The sequence below is a fragment of the Equus quagga genome, chromosome 22 (assembly GCF_021613505.1).
Source record: "Equus quagga isolate Etosha38 chromosome 22, UCLA_HA_Equagga_1.0, whole genome shotgun sequence".
NCBI lineage: Eukaryota > Metazoa > Chordata > Mammalia > Perissodactyla > Equidae > Equus > Equus quagga.
This window is the reverse complement of record NC_060288.1, coordinates 19,684,138-19,700,653: the sequence shown is the minus strand read 5'-3', so window position 1 is coordinate 19,700,653 and position 16,516 is coordinate 19,684,138. Positions and strand designations below refer to the sequence as shown.

At 40.8% G+C, this 16,516-nt stretch overlaps 1 protein-coding gene across 3 annotated transcripts in view; it reads left to right on the top strand.

Moving 5' to 3' along the window:
- ASAH1 (N-acylsphingosine amidohydrolase 1) overlaps positions 1-16,516 on the top strand; it is a 33,650-nt gene that overhangs the window by 1,865 nt on the left and 15,269 nt on the right. For 2 of the 3 annotated variants that reach the window (XM_046648419.1, XM_046648418.1), the window contains exons 2-3: positions 12,203-12,249; positions 16,293-16,383. In XM_046648419.1, coding sequence (XP_046504375.1) covers positions 12,203-12,249; positions 16,293-16,383 — 138 coding nt within the window. The remainder of the gene's footprint in view (positions 1-12,202; positions 12,250-16,292; positions 16,384-16,516) is intronic. The other variant, XM_046648420.1, reaches the window with a different exon arrangement.

Here is a 16,516-nt window from a genome sequence, read left to right as displayed (position 1 = left end):
AAAGTATTTTAAAAGCTATTTTTAAAACAGGAAGAGTTAATGGCCCCTCCATGAATTTAATAGTTCTTGCCTAGAACATTGGTTGTCAAAATCTGGTCCAGCCACTGGTGTCAGTTTGGGAAGTTGCTTTCAGGAGTCTTTAATGAAATGAGAAAAATGAGGGCATAAAACTAAAATTATTAATTTAGAATGTTAGCTTTTATTCTGATTTTATGGCCTTCCAATTTTTGTTGTTCTTTAAAATACTCTTTTCTTGATGTGTGTGGGTGTTGTTTTGTTTGTTTTAACATCTCCACTTGAGGAGAGTAAAAATTTGGACTCCCCTGTGCTGGGCCCCTGTTAATTTTTTTACTGATCTGGAAAATTCTGGGAGCCACAGTGTCCAAAAGGTCCTTTGGAACTTCACAGAAGTCTAGTGACCTGATTCTCTGACAAGAAAAAGCAGCTTTTCGCTCTGAATCATTATGTGATAAACTGTTTGTAGCCACATAGTAACAAAAGATATTTTGAAACTACTTTTGATAAATATGAATAGTGAAGACTGGCTTTAAATTACACAAAAATCATTTGATTTGGATTGTGTGTGGGTTTTGTTTTGTTTTTGAAGCTTTTCAGAATATGGCGTATTTTAAGGTCTTGAGTCATTCTTTTTTTTTTTTTTGGAAGATTGGCCCTGAGCTAACGTCTATTACCAATCTTCCTCTTTTTTTTTTTTTTTCTCCCCAAAGCCCCAGTACATAGTTGTATATCCTAGTTATGAGTCCTTTTAGTTCTTCTGTGTAGGACGCTGCCACAGAATGGCCTGATGAGTGGTGTGTAGGGCCGTGCCCGGGATCTGAACTGGCAAACCCTGGGCCACAGAAGCAGAGCACGCAAACTTAACCACTGGGCCATGGGGCCGGCCCCAAGAGTCATTCTTTATTATTGATTCTATTGAGAGGTCTATTCAGAGATGCTGGTGACAGGAGTGGTCCAAGAAAAGTCCAGAGAGAGAGATGGAGATCTCGTTAAGGACGTTGAAATTTATGCTAAAAACAATGGGAAGCCACTAGATAGTTTTCAACATGATATGACAAGATCAATGTTTCACTTTAAAAGATGATTTTGGATTGGAAGGGAGCATGGGTGGATGTGAGGAGAAAACAGGGTGACTTACAGGAGGGTGGTGCCTGCGGAGCAGGAAAGAGGTGGATGGTTCTAGAGAAAGTTAGGTGGTAGAATGAGCAGAATGGAAGATTGGATGAGGACCAGGGACAGGCACCTTTCAGAAGTTCCCAGCTGGGTAAATGGTGGCATCACTACAAAAGAACACAGCGAGGGAAAAGTTTGGGTGTGGAAGAATGAACCATTTTCATTCTGGTTATGGTGAATTTCAGGTGGCGCTGAGATACCCGACGGGCCTTTGGGACTGGAGCTCAGAAGAGAGAGACTGGGAGTCGTAGGTATATTATTTGAAGCCATGGGAGCAGGTGAACATGGAGCAGATAGAAGATATAGAAAGAGAAGAAAACAAGAGGCCCAGGCAAAGGCCGAGGGCCCCACACGTGTGTGTGTCAGGTAGAGAAGACCTGGCAAAGTTCAAGCAGCAGCCAGAATGAGTATTCTGGAGAGTGAGTGTTAAGGAAGCTCCGAGGAGAGAGTGCGACAGGTTACCTCTGTTGGATGCCATTGAGATGTCAAGTGTCCATTGTGCTTGGCAACAGGAGGTCATTGGTCACCTTTGCCAGAGCCCTGTGGGGATCAGAAAACAGATTGCAGTAGGCTGAGGAGTGATCGGAAGGAAAGGAATCAGAGGGGGAGAGAAGAGTGTTCTCAGTAATAAATCTGAGCGGATCCCTAAAATGTGTGAAAATGAAACCTTGTGGCTCAGGAATTAATTGCTGAGTCCAACTGCTTTTTATGTGTCAGCTTCTCAGCTGAGTAATAACATTGTTGATATTAGCTACTGAACCAGCTTTTAGGAAGGATTTTCACAGAGTTTCCAAAAATAAATCCCGTCTGGCCTCACCACTTTTATTATCCTGTATCTGCTTTTCCCCAGTGCTCCATAGGAAGGAGCACACAGTATAATCTGTTTACTTAGTCAACAAATACTGCATGCCTACTGTGTGCCAGACTCTGTTCCAGAAGCTGGGACGGGCTCGGTGAACAAGATGGAAAGGTCCCCCTTATGGAGGGTTTATTCACGTTTCTTTTACCTAAATATCCCTAGTTTAATAGGGTGCCATGCCACCGAAGTTCAGAAAACAAATGAAAAGCTTTGCATGCCCGTTTGACTTGTTATATATGCAAGAAACATGGGTTACTGATCTTATTCAATAGGTGTGTGCCTGCTCTGTTGTACATGGAGAACATTTTCAGAAATGTATCTTATTTAGAAAATAGTTGTTGGTGAATTAAGGAATCGAATTAAAATTGTCTTCCTAGAATGGTATGAACGTTGGTGTAAGTTATATAATTTCTTTAAGTTCCCTTTCCTTGCCTTTTTCTGAGTAGTGAATGGCAGATGAGGACTCGCTGAACTTTTCTGTGGTCTTAGAAGCACGCATCTCATTGAGGGTCTCACTATTTCTACGGGGCTCAAATATTCTAAGGAGCCGGATGGGTCACATCACTTCCTTCAGGCATGGAGCATTCGAGTCACTCAGTGAAGAATTCTCACTTTGTATGTTACTTTCCTGAAAACAGTCTGTCCAGTAGCTCTGTAATTAGTTTTTCTTAATGAGTGGGAAGTACATAAGACTAATTAATTTCAAAGAGGTTCAAGTTCCTATCAAATAATCAGAATAATTAGAGAATTTGCAGACCCAGAAAGGGTTTACAAAACATTTTACAGATTTTCACCACTTCCTCTGGCCTTAGGAAGCAACGATGAGAGAGAGAGTATGTTCGAGAGAGATGGATTGAGATTCTAAGTCGGTTGTATTTTTCCTCCTGTGATGGAGTAGCACAGGATACCAAGCAGAGTGCATAATCTCTCTCCCTATCATCTGTTTAAATTTTTACCTCCCTTGATAAGGTTGTCTATAATTAAAACCATGTATACTTAAATTTGGAGATAGTAAGAAACCTAAATAACACATGAGCTCGTTGTAATTCTATTTCAAGTCTATACATCAATTTTGAAGCGCTCTTTCCTTGAAGTCTCCCTCGAAAGGGAGGATGTACTGTCTCCACTCTCCCCCTAAATCTGACCTTTTTGTTTAAAATGTCTTTGGTGTTAATGCCTTCTGAGGGCCTGAAATACCCTGTTCTTATAGCTGCTGCCTTTAAAAATTTCTGACATATATACCCTTTACTCTTGCAGCCAGCTTCTCTGCAGATTTCATGGCTCTGATTTCATGTTTGTTTCTTTACTGCAGCTGGGGTTATCATGGTAGATGTCTTATCAACCTCAGACTCCTACATGTATGATGGCAAGGTTGCTCTCTCGCCTCTGGGGCGGGTTCAGTTCTCTCCTAAGACTTGCCGGAGCACTTTTAACTTCTCTCACAGCTGTCTCTAGAGACATATGCCTGTAGTTTGATTTTTATATTGTCTTTGGAACCCAGGTCATGCAGATAGAATTGGTAGGGACGGAGAAGCATCATTACACTTCACTTACTAGCTGAGTTGATTCTAGTGATCGTCAAAAGCTCCGAAGGGAATGCAGAGTGTCCCCTATTAAGAATTAAATTGAGGGGGCCTGGCCCGGTGGTGCAGCGGTTAAGTGTGCACGTTCCGCTTCTCGGCGGCCCAGGGTTCACTGGTTCAGATCCCGGGTGTGGACATGGCACCGCTTGGCATGCCATGCTGTGGTAGGCGTCCCACATAGAAAGTAGAGGAAGATGGGCACGGATGTTAGCTCAGGGCCAGTCTTCCTCAGCAAAAAGAGGAGGATTGGTAGCAGATGTTAGCTCATGGCTAATCTTCCTCAAAAAAAAAAAGAATTGAAGCATTGATTTTGTTGCTATCTCTGTGGGAAGCTATGGGAGAGAGCGGGCGAGCCGGGACGGGCGCCCTGGAGGCTGGGTCTGGCACCAGCTGTGAGACCCTCTGATCCCTGATGGAGCAGGGCCTTGCATCCAAAGCATGGCCCTGAAGCTCCTGATAATTTGAAATTCAGTAACACGGCATAAATTGGAGTATTGTGAATCAAATCACATTTTAAACTAACCAAAAGGTCTGCCATTTAGAAGAACCTTATAGTGAATAAGTTAGAATGAAGTAAGAGTCGCCTTTCTAAAGTTAATAATTGCCCTTCCTATTAAATGCTGTGTTTGGAAAATTCATGATTGTGAATTAAGACTTTCTTAAGTGGAGTGCTACTTTTTGGTGTGCATTTCCAACTTTTCTAAACAAGGACTAGTGACTTTACAGTACCATGCCCTCCATGGCAGTTAGATGTTATTTTTAAATAATTTTAGATGATGACAGTTAAAAACACTTAAAAATAATGTGAGAAAAACACTCTCTGAAAATCCACCACACAATGTAAATGAAATCATGCAGTTTTTAAATTTGCTATTTTAAAATTTGTATCAAAGTGTTACATAGTTATAGAAAATCCAGCAATAGAGACAGGCTTGTGATGAAAAGCAACAGACTCCTGCCTCCTTCCTTCTCTGCCGTCTGCCTCCTCTAGAAGCAGACAGGTTTAACCGTATTCCGGCGATAGTCAGCCAGAACCCACCTCTGCTGTCATACTAGTTGTTTCAGCTCAGTCTGTTTTGATTAATTGGTGCCTAGGCCATAATGTGTGCTAAAAGTTTTCAAAATCTCTGCTGGTTATCTTTATGAATATTGCTGTTGTTAATATGTTTATGCTGAGTTTGTCTGAATCAACTTTAAGCATTGTCTGCTCTTGCACTGTGATGGATAAAAGCTTACTTTTAACAGTCTTTCCTACATCTTTCTTTTTTCTTTTTTAACAGTTTTGTTAAGATATAATTCACATACCATACAATTCTCCCACTAAAAGTATACAAATTAATGGCTTCAGTATATTTACAGAGTTGTGAACCATCACTGGAGTCAATTTTAGAACATTTTCGTCACCTGGAAAAGAAACCCCTCAGCCCTTACCCTGGAACCTACCCTTCAGCCGGAGCAACCACTAATATAGATTTGCCTGCTCTGGACGTTTTATATAAAGGGGATCATACAATACATGGTCCTTTGTGACTGGCTTCTTTCACTTAGCGTAATGATTTTAAGGTTCATCTACACCGTAGCATATACTAGTACCTTATTCCTTTTTATGACAATAATATTCCATCGTGTGGATACACTACATTTTGTTCAGCCATTCATCAGTTAATTAATTAATTAATTTGGGTTGTTTCCACTTTTGGTTATTGTGAGTAATCCTGCTGTGAACCTTTGCCTATGATTTTTTGTGGGGACACATGTTTTCATCTCTCTTAGATTTATACCTGGGCATAGATTGCTGGGTCGCAGGGTAACTCTATGTTTAACTGTTGGAGGAACCGCCAGGCTGTTTTCCAACGCAGCGGCACTATCTTACGTTCCCACCAGCAGTGTAGGAGGGTTCCAGTTTCTCCACATCCACGCGAACACTTGTTTTTTATTATTATTTATTATTGCTGCCTTCCTAATGGGTGTGAAGTGGTATCTCATTGTGTTTTTAGTTTGCATTTCCCTGTTGGCAAATGATGTTGAGCATCTTTTCATGTGCTTATTTACTTATATCTTCTTTGGAGAAATGTCTGTTCAGACCCTTTGCCTATTTTTAATTGAGTTGTCTTTTTATTACCGAGTTTTAAGATTTTTATATATTCTAGATACAGATTTCTTATCAGATATATGATTTGCAGTTGGCATAAATGTGAGGGTTTGTTTCTGGACTCTCAGTTCTATTCTGTTGATTTCTGTCTGTCTTTATGCTGGTACTGACCTGTCTTGATTACTGTAGCTTTGATAGTAAGTTTTAAAATCAGAAAGTGTCAGTCCTCCAACCTTTTCTTTTTCAAGATTGTTTTGGCAGTTCTAGGTCCCTTGAATTTCCATATGAATTTTGGGATCACTTATCTATTTCTGCAAAGATAGCCAGCTCGGATTTATTTTCATTTTTTCTTCTTCTCCCCAAAGCCCCCCAGTACATAGTTGTATATTCTAGTTGTAGGTCCTTCTGCTTGTGCTGTGTGGGACACCACCTCAGCATGGCTTGATGAGTGGTGCTGGGTCCGCGCCCAGGATCCAAACTGGCGAAACCCTGGGCTGCAGAAGCAGAACGCATGAACTTAACCACTCGGCCATAGGGCCTGCCCCCCACCTCGGATTTAAATAGGTATTGCGTCGAATATGTAGATCAATTTATGGAGTATTGCCATCTTAACAGTATTAACTCTTCCAGTCCGTGAAACTGTCTGTCTGTTTATTTAGGTTTTAATTTCTTTCTACAATATTTTGCAGTTTTTGATATACAAGTCTTGTACTTGTTTGCTTAAATTTATTCCTAGTGTGTTAATCTTTTGTGATGCTATTATATGTGGAATTGTCTTCTTAATTTCATTTTCAGCTTGCCCGTTGCTAGTGTATAGAAATACAATTGATCTTTGTACATTGATCTTGTATCCTGAAACCTTGCTGAACTCACTTATTTTTTTTTTTTAAAGTTTTTAGTGGATTCCTTAGGATTTTCTCTATAAGATTATGTCATCTGAAAATGAGACAATTTTACTTCTTTTCCAATTTGGATGCTTTTTATTTCATTTTCTTGCCTAATTGCCCTGGCCAGATGCTCCAGCACGGGTGAGGTGGTATAAGTGGACATCCTTGAGCCCTCTACTTCCTTTCTCCCTTTTCTTCTCAGTTATATACTCTTTTACTCTTGCTTAGTCAACATTGATAACATAATTGTAACTGTAATTGAATCATCCATTTTTTGTCCGTATGTCTCCTTTAAAAAAATGAAAACAATAAACAGTATTTAAAGAAGCATGACTTGTAAATATTGGTTATCACTCATTGTGCTATGATTACATGTGGCGTAATGGTTAAGTTCACGTGCTCCGCTTTGGCAGCCCAGGGTTTGCAGGTTCTGATCCCAGGTGCAGACCTACACACCACTCATCAAGCCATGCTGTGGTGGTGACCCACATACAAAATAGAGGAAGATTGGCACAGATACTAGCTCAGGGACAATCTTCCTCAAGCAAAAAGAGGAAGACTGGCAGTAGATGTTAGCTCAGGGCCAGTCTTCCTCACCAAAAATAAATAAAAATAAAAGATATTAATAACAAATGAGTATGTTTTTTGTAATACAGGTTTACAAATGAGAAGAATTGAATTCTTATAGGATGGGCATTTTGCTTATTGGGATTCAGGGTTAGTGTTCCAAATTGATTGCAAATGTTTATTATATGTTATTTCTGATCTGTAATGATTTTGTATGTTTCGTCTTTAAAAATGTCTTTTCGTATATATAGTATGGTAGGATGAATAATGCTTCCCAAAGATACCCATGTTCTAACCCCAGGAACCTGTGAATATGTTACTTTATATGGCAGAGTAGACTTTACAGATATGATTTAGTAAAGGATCTTGAGATGGGGACATTATGCTGGATTATCCAGGGGAACCTGATATTATCACAGAGGTCTTTCTAAGAGGGAGGCAGGAGGCCAGAGAAGATGCTGTGCTGCTGACGTTGAAGATGGAGGAAGGGACCACGAGCCCAAACAGAAGCTGGAAGAGTCAGAGAAACACATTCTACCTTTGAGCCCCAGAGGGAACTCAGCCCTGCAGACCCAGTTTAGACGTGGGACCTTCAGAGTCATAACATAGTAAATTTCTGTTGTTCTAAGCCACTAAGTTTGTATACATTGTAACAGCAGCAGTGGGAAACTAATACAGCTAAGTGCTGCCAAATCCTGATGTCAGTCCATGAACAGTGATTTTACTTGAGTCTCTCTGCTGGAGAGACTTGATTACTTTTTGGCATTTAAGTAGTAGATGGAGGAGTGTTGACTGATGAAGCAACGTGGAAGAAGCTGTTGGGAGGAAAGGAGATTCAAAGAATAATGAATGAGGATGAAAGGAGAGTTAATTGAGGGGCTGCTAAACCAAATAACCCAATCACAGCTGCCTGCGGCATTGTTGCCAGGCAGAAAAACTAAACACACCGGTCTCTCTCGCCTACTCTCTTTTTTTCCCACGCATACACATCACCTCAAAGTGTTTTTCTCTACAGATGCTGAATAAATAAGGTAGCAGGAGCAAAGGCAGCTTGTGTGGGTGTTGGTGCCCTAGAGCTGTGGTTGGCAAACTGCAGCCAATGGACCAAATCTGGCGTGCCACCTGTTTCCTTAAGGCCCGCGAGCTAAGAAGGGCTTGTACCTTTTTAAACAGTTGGGGTAGAAATCAAAAGAAGATTCATATTTTGTGACATTATATGAAATTTGGTAAAAATGATATGAAATTCACATGTCGATGTCCATAAAGAGAGTTGTGTCAGAACTGCGGCCCTGCTCGTGTGTTTATAATCTGGGGCTGCTTTGGCTCTACAGCACAGCCCCAATGCGCTTGCTTCCCTTGTGGCTTTTCACTGCCCCTTGGCGCACTTCCAATGCCAGTGAAGACATTATAACTCGGCAGCATTTTCAATGCCCCATGTATCAATGTACTGTGTTATTTTAATGTTTAAAAAAATTCCCGGAGTGAACCTATCATGTCAAAACAAGAAGAGAAAAGTGGACTTCAAATGTTGTGCTCTTGAGGAAAGTGGAGTATGGATTATCTTGTTAATGAATTAGATGGCAAAGCATTGTTTATTATGCGATGACACTAGAGTTCTGCTAAAAGAATAGGATATATGTCAACAAATCAAGATTAAGCAGTCATCACAGTATTCCCAACTCACAGGAAAAAAATCATCAGAAAAATAAAATTTAAAGCAGAGTATCTCTTCACAACAGAATTTATTTACAAATTTTAAAAAGTAACCTAGGGGGGGGCTGGCCCCGTGGCCGAGTGGTTAAGTTCACGCGCTCCGCTGCAGGCGGCCCAGTGTTTCGTTGGTTCGAATCCTGGGCGCGGACATGACACTGCTCATCAGACCACGCTGAGGCAGCGTCCCACATGCCACAACTAGAAGAACCCACAACGAAGAATACACAACTATGTACCGGGGGGCTTTGGGGAGAAAAAGGAAAAAATAAAATCTTTAAAAAAAAAAAAAAAAAAGTAACCTAGGGGCTGGGCCCGTGGCGGAGTGGTTAGGTTCACGCGCTCCACTTCGGTGGTCCAGGGTTTCGCCAGTTCGGATCCTGGGGACAGACATGGCACTACTCATCAAGCCATGATGAGGCAGTGTCCCACCTAGAAGAGCCAGAAGGACCTACAGCTGGAATATACAACTATGTCCTGGGGGGCTTTGGGGAGAAGAAGAGGAAGCAAAAAAAATATTGGCAACAGATGTTAGCTCAGGTGCCAATCTTTAAAAAAAAAAAAAAAGTAACATGAGGCTGCAACCAGAGTAGGTCTCCGCGTAGCTCATTTGTTAGCAAAGCAGGAAAAGCCGTTTCCCGGTGGTGAGGTAATGGAATCGCACCTGACTGCAGCCGTGGAAGCGCGTCCTGAGAAAATTTGTTTCACATTATTAGCCTTTAGATGAGAACAGTCGCCTGGGACTTTGGGAGCAACATCAGTATCAATTAAAGAACAAGGCACATAATTCCCAGTGGTGTTCCCTGGCTCTTGAAGTTACTGATACTGATCAGTTACTGATGTTTATTACAGTGTCAATGCCAAGTTTGGGACGGAGGACTTAGTCTCTATCAAGAGTCTGTATGAAACAGTTGCAGGCAAGGATGTTTTCAGAGAAGCTGAGAATTTCGTAATTGAGTAAGACATTGTGTAACAACTGACAGTGATAAAATTGTGTGTGGAAAGAAAAAGGCTGAGTTGGACACATGTACAAAACTTGTGAAAATGCAAAGTGTTTAAAGCTGTGCTTATTATATTATTGATTGGCAGGCACTTTGTGGGAAATAATGGAATCTATTCCTGTGTTGTTAAACCAGTAATGTCAACCATGAACTTCTTTTGCTCTTCTGGTCTTAACTGTCATCGTTTCTGTGAATTTTCGCAAGAAACAGATGCTGAATCTCCTGACTTGCCCTACCACACGGCAGTTAGATAGGTTAGCAGCAATAAAGTTTTACTGTTTTTGTTTCTTTTTTTTTTTTTTGAGGAAGATTAGCCCTGAGCTAACATCTGCCACCAATCCTCCTCTTTTTGCTGAGGAAGACTGGCCCTGAGCTAACATCCATGCCCATCTTTCTCAACTTTATATGTGGGACATCTACCACAGCATGGCGTGCCAAGCGGTGCCATGTCCGCACCCGGGATCCGAACCGGGGGAACCTCAGGCCACTGAAGCAGAATGTGCGAACTTAACCGCTGTGCCACTGGGCCAGCCCCTACTGTGATCTTTGAGCTCAGGGCTGAGGCTGAAATTTTTCTGAACAACAAGAGTCCCCCTCAACCACTGTTATTGAACACTGAATGGCTTTGGAAATGAGCTTTTGCTGATTTGATAATGGAATTATCAAATTGATATTATTTAATACCTAATATTTTATATTCTAATTTAGAAAGAGAATTTGAATTCTGACGATTGAATTAGCTTTTGATAATTTGCTACTTGATGCTGTTTTTAATGAATTCAACCTAAAATTACAAGGCAAAACAGCATTTATCTGAGAAACTGATACTGTAGTAGAGTTATTTTGACAACAGTGTTTGAATTGTAGGTAATGTCAAGGTAATTTATATACTTCCCATACTATCAAAAGTTTAAAAAAGATGTGAGATCTCCGTTCCCACCCAAATTTGCTTCAGATATATTTTCTGAGCTCAAACTACAGTTCTGGTTCTACTCACCACTTACTATGGTGGAGTATGAATCCACTTATTGTGGATCTTTACTTCCTTTTTTTTTTTTGAGGAAGATTGGCCCTGAGCTAACATCTGCTGCCAATCCTCTTCTTTTTGCTGAGGAAGATTGGCCCTGAGCTAACATCTGTGCCACCTTCCCCTACTTTATATGTAGGACACCTGCTACAGCATGGCTTGCCAAGCAGTGCATTGGTCTGTTCCTGGGATCCAAGGCGCTGAACCCCGGGCCACCAAAGCAGAGCACATGAACCCCACTGCTACGCCACTGGCCCAGCCTCTATTTATACTTCTTTTTAAAAATTATTCTCCTTTTACAGTATAGGGGCTCCAGAGGAAAGGAGATAAACATCCTTGTTGTCTTGAACTTGTAATAAAAGAATCATAAGTCCATGTGGACTTTTCTTCTTTTTATGTGAAGAGCTAATTCTATTCTGCTGCTGAGCTCGAACACCTCTCCCTAAAACCATCTCATTCATTGATTGCCTCTGCCGTGGCCTCCGTGTTAGGGGCCATCCTCACCTCAAGGAGCTCAGAGTCTAGTGGTGAAGAGAAAGACAAGCAGATAATTATAATGCAATGTCATAAATATGGAATGGAGATGTGTACAAATGCAGTGGGAGTGTAGAAGAGGGGATGACTATTTTCATACGGGAAGTCGATGGAGACTTCACAACAAAGACAGTATTTGAAGTAGATCTTAGAAATTAAAGCCAGGAGTTCACCGGGTAGAGGACGGGCATTCTAAACAGAAGGAACAGCACATGCACAGGCATGGAAGGCGAGGTCACAGGACATGGTTGCCTGTGGCTATACATACAGGGGGAGTGGCCGGAGAAGAGGCTGGGATGGTAAGTTATGGCCAGATCATGAAGGGCACTGTGCAGTACGCCCTGAAAATCTGGTTTGGGATGCAAATCACTATTGCTACAGAGTTGGCTCATAAATTCAAGTCGTATCACATCCTATCAAGTAATTTACTTCTACTGACAAATCAGCCTCTCCAACATAAACATTTTCCATCTACTTTCTTACATTTCTTCTTTTCTCAATATATTTGCAGTATGTTTACAATAAAAGCCAAATTCCAACACTTAGCAGTAGTTCAAACTGAATTAGGACTGGAAATGCGCTTGAGTTTGAGATTTTAGAAGTTTCTCTGGGAGGAAAAGCCTTTGAAGAGGCATGGAAATGGTCTAAAAGGGCAAATCGTAGTTGGTTTTACCTTTACAAGATTTAACTGTTTCTGCAAATGGCCTATTCAATTTGTTTCCTGAAACTTTTAATTTTGTTTGTTTTTTAGTGGACAGAAGACTGCAGAAAATCCACCTATCCTCCTTCTGGACCGACGTGAGTAAACGTAGATGGTCAAAACTCACTTTGACCTTTGTGGAGGTTTTCCCTATGTAATAATCTCATAAAATAACAATAGTGAATAAAAACTTAAGTCGCATCTTCTATCCGGAGACAAAATTTCTTTTTCTCAGGTTCGTATATTGTGCATTTGGCTAAGATCTTGGACAAATATGAAAATACCCCATGACAAAAATGCCCATTCATGGTCTATCAAATAAAGGATTTCCATTCTCCACCAAATTCTTCTATCTACCGCGAAGCATTTTTCTCACCCGCTAAGCAGAGCTGATCTGTGATTTTCTGTGATGCCTGAGTATAAACTACCAGATTAAAGTGTAGGGCCTCCTACGTGAAACAATCAAGAAATAAACCCTGGCATGATAATCTAAGCTATCGAGGACAAAACAGGGTTGGAAAACGTAAGGGAAGGGGCAATAGCATGTTTTAGTGTGTTTAACGTTAATATGTTCAGTGCAGGGTTTTGGCCTTTTCAGATCCTTTGTAGATACATGGGTCTGTGAGAATGACATAAGAAATAGCCCACCGGCCCATGCAGAGGGTGGAAAAGAGGGAAAAGGTTTAGGGAAAGTGATCTTTTTTGCCCTGCTCTTCCCTCTCACTGAAAGTAGCCTGCTGGGGCTGGGGAAGCCCGAGGACAAGTTTAACCCTAACATCAACATGACATTTTTCAGTTTTCCTAGCACTAATTAAATTAATTAATATATATTAATGTATAATTAATATAGTACTGTGCTCGTCTAAATTATGTTTTCTAAATAGCCTCTGTTTCAGACACAGTGAGATTATAATAAACTAAATTCTTTTGATTTACTCGCCTTTCTGTAAAAAGAGGCAAATATTTGGCCGAAAGGTAACCGGTTTCTATTATTCTAAAGCCAGGGCTCATTCCAGCCACGTCTCTGATGACTTGCTCTCTTGAGGTCTTCCTTTCTATCCCCACTGGCACCATATTGGTCTTCAGTGTCTTATTGACTGCATGTGTGTCTTGGCTATTCTCGCTGTCCCAATTCATTGAACATTTAATGAGTACCGTCCACGTTTAAGGCTTTTTTTCCTACTCCCTTTTATTTGCACCAGATGTGTGTCTATGAATTGATTGCCTTGCAGACCTTTCCTGCTTAGGCATTTAACTGGTTCCACGTTGTTGTGTGTGTGTACGCATGTATACACCCACACACATAAACACATTTTTCTCATATTTATACATCTACCTAATTTTTGCCCTGGTATTTCTGCTGGATTCCTTCTTGCATTGCTAGCCTGTTCCCTACATAAAAATCCTCAGCTCTCCTCTGATCCTTTTCTTCTCTGAACTATAAATGAGCTTGAGATCTGGGAGAGGAGTGTGGTGTTCATGTACCTTTGAATGACAACACATCCTCCTGTATCTTTAAGGTCATCCTTTTCAATCAAGTGCATAGATTCTGGAGGTATGCATGGGCAACTGTGAGGGAGGAAAGAAACACCTGTTTATCCAGCCTGACCAGTCAAATCAAAATGCTGGAGATAAGGGACTGATAGCCAGTTCACCCCTCTCTCCATCTGAATCTATTAGCATTTCTTTTCTACTGCTCACTGGTGCTTAGCATCTGCTGTCTTATTTGTGTCTGTGTGTTGTGTCTCTTGGACTAGTTTCTGAGCCACCTGGGTAGCCAGGTGGATTCAACTGATGCTTAATACTGATTATGATGACCTGGGCACAGCGAATGCTGAGTCTCAAAGACAATTTAATGATGTTTATTGTTTGTAGTAAAGTAGGAAAGTATTCCATAGTAATTACTATTGTTGAATACCAATTTTGCTAAGTCTTTTTTGCATATTTCAGGTAATCCTCACTGCCCTCATAAGGTAGTTAATTTCTCTAGGAAATTGAGGTGCACATGTTAAATACTGAGATATTTTATAAAAATTTTAAATGAGAAGTGAAATGTAGGATTATGGCTAAGCTTTCATTATTAAAATAATTTTGTTAATCAGATTAACCGTTCTCTCAAAGAATTCTGATTAGTGGGCATTTTATTGTAAAGAGGTTTCTGGGATCTCCTTATCCCCACTTAATTATAATCCTCTGCTGTAATGAGCTCCATTTCCTCTCCATTTCTTCTTTGGAATCCAGGACTGAAAAAGAATCAGGAGTGTAGGGTAGATAGAGGGGCATGGTTTGGGTTTTATCGGATGTTATGAGGGGAGGAGCAGCTGATTGGTGTTCACAGGTGGAACAAGTATCTTATGACCGTGCCGCCGATGTGCACAGCTCCAGGCGCCACTGATTTATTGTTGCTGCTATACCCGGAAATCTGAATGCATGCTGGCGGGGAAGGGAGGAGGTTAGTAGCGCCTGCCCATAATAGGAGGAACAAGACATACCTTATTGAATTGTGGAACAGAATTTTACATGTGAAATTATGACCAGTCAGAAACTGAATTAATTTGTGTTTTTTTAGATTGGCACCTGAGCTAACATCTGTTGCCAATCTTCCTTTTTTATCTTTATTTTTTTCCTTCTTCTTCTTCCCCCCAAAGCCCACCCAGTACATAGTTGTATATTCTAGTTGTAGGTCCTTCTGACTCTGCTATGTGGGACGCCGCCTCAGCATGGCCTGATGAGCGGTGCTATGTCCGCACCCAGCATCTGAACTGGTGAAACCCTGGGCCGCTGAAGTTGAGCATGTGAACCCAACCACTCGGCCATGGGGCTGGCCCCCGAATTAATTTGTTTTTATGTGAAGCTTTTTTTCCAGGATTTAAGTATTATAGTATTTAATACAGATATCAGCTACCAAGGAAATGGAGGTTTGAAAGTGCTTTGAGAAGAACAAAATTTATTCATTGTGATTTTGTTTAAATATGCTTCCAAAATTGTGTGTGTTTTCCTTTTCTAGTTGAATCAAGACACGAGTGGCTGCTGGTTGACAGTTTCATGAAACCTTCTACATACACCCAGGCCCCAAGCTCAGTAGCATTATTTAGAGAATCAAATAATTATTCATGACAACAGAAATATAAATAGGACCGCAATTTATGACTTTGAGGAACTAACCCATCTCTGCTGTAGACGTCCCTCTGCATAACATTTTAATTTAAGAGCCTGGTCACGTTGTCGCACACACCGGAGTGCACCTTGTGCTTCTCTGGAGCAGAGCAATAATGGAGCAAATGCTGGCTACCTTTCGGCGTAGTTTTAAGCTGATAAATCACTGAATGGCACACACTGAGAGGCTATTTTAGTTTAGTAACAAGTGCCAGAAGATAAAGTTTCCGTAGCGACCGAGAATAGTTGTAGAGTTCATCCACCAGAAATAGGGCCCAGCTCCGTCGATAAGGGAGGGGACGGTGCTGTAACCCCATAGTAGGAATTGCTGTGTATAAATTGAGGAGGAGGAAGTTGGGGAATGGGCATGATAGAACAGTGCTTGGGGCTTGGACTTACAGAGGAATGAGAAGAGAGGAGATGTGGTGGGAAGGGTAGGATGGCTGAGTGACTAGTGCAGGTTCCTGAGGCCAATCATGGGAAGCTAACACATGTTGCCCACTCTTGTGGGAGCTTCAAAGGTGACGTTACGGAAGCCAACATTGGAGACATTGATTTGGCAGTAGCATTAGATTGAGAGGAAATTCTGAGACTGGGAAACCAAAGAGAAGTGCCCAGACCCTAGACTAAATCCTTGCAGAGATTTAGGAGGAAAAAAAAAAAAAGATAATTTTTAGCAGTGATATTCAGGTTTTTTCTATAAAGCTCTTGAGCCAAAATTGGTTCTTCACATTTCACCGATTCATGTTAACCTAATGTATAATTCTATTCCAAGATTTCTGAAACTATTTATAATTGTATATACAGGGTAGAACAAAAACCCTGGGTGGAAAATGGGCTCTTTTGCTATTTTTGGTTTGAATACCAACTTTCATATTGCTATGAAGAATGTGTCTTTAACATAGCCATGTAGATGTAACTGTCTAATTCCCATCCAAAAACTGCTTTCAGCATTTCAAGATGATAGACACTCCTCTCATTACAGCTATAGGGGTCCGGTTCCGTGGTACACCATAAATCTTGATTTACCACCCTACAAAAGATGGCATGAATTGATGACTGACAAGGCACCAGCGGTATGCTAGGATTCTTCAATTTTTCTACTTCTGACTTTACTGAATATAATTGTATTTTTAAAGGAACATTTCATGAAATTATGTACCAAGTATTTTAAGAATGGGCTTTTGATACTTTTCTGCCCTTTACAAT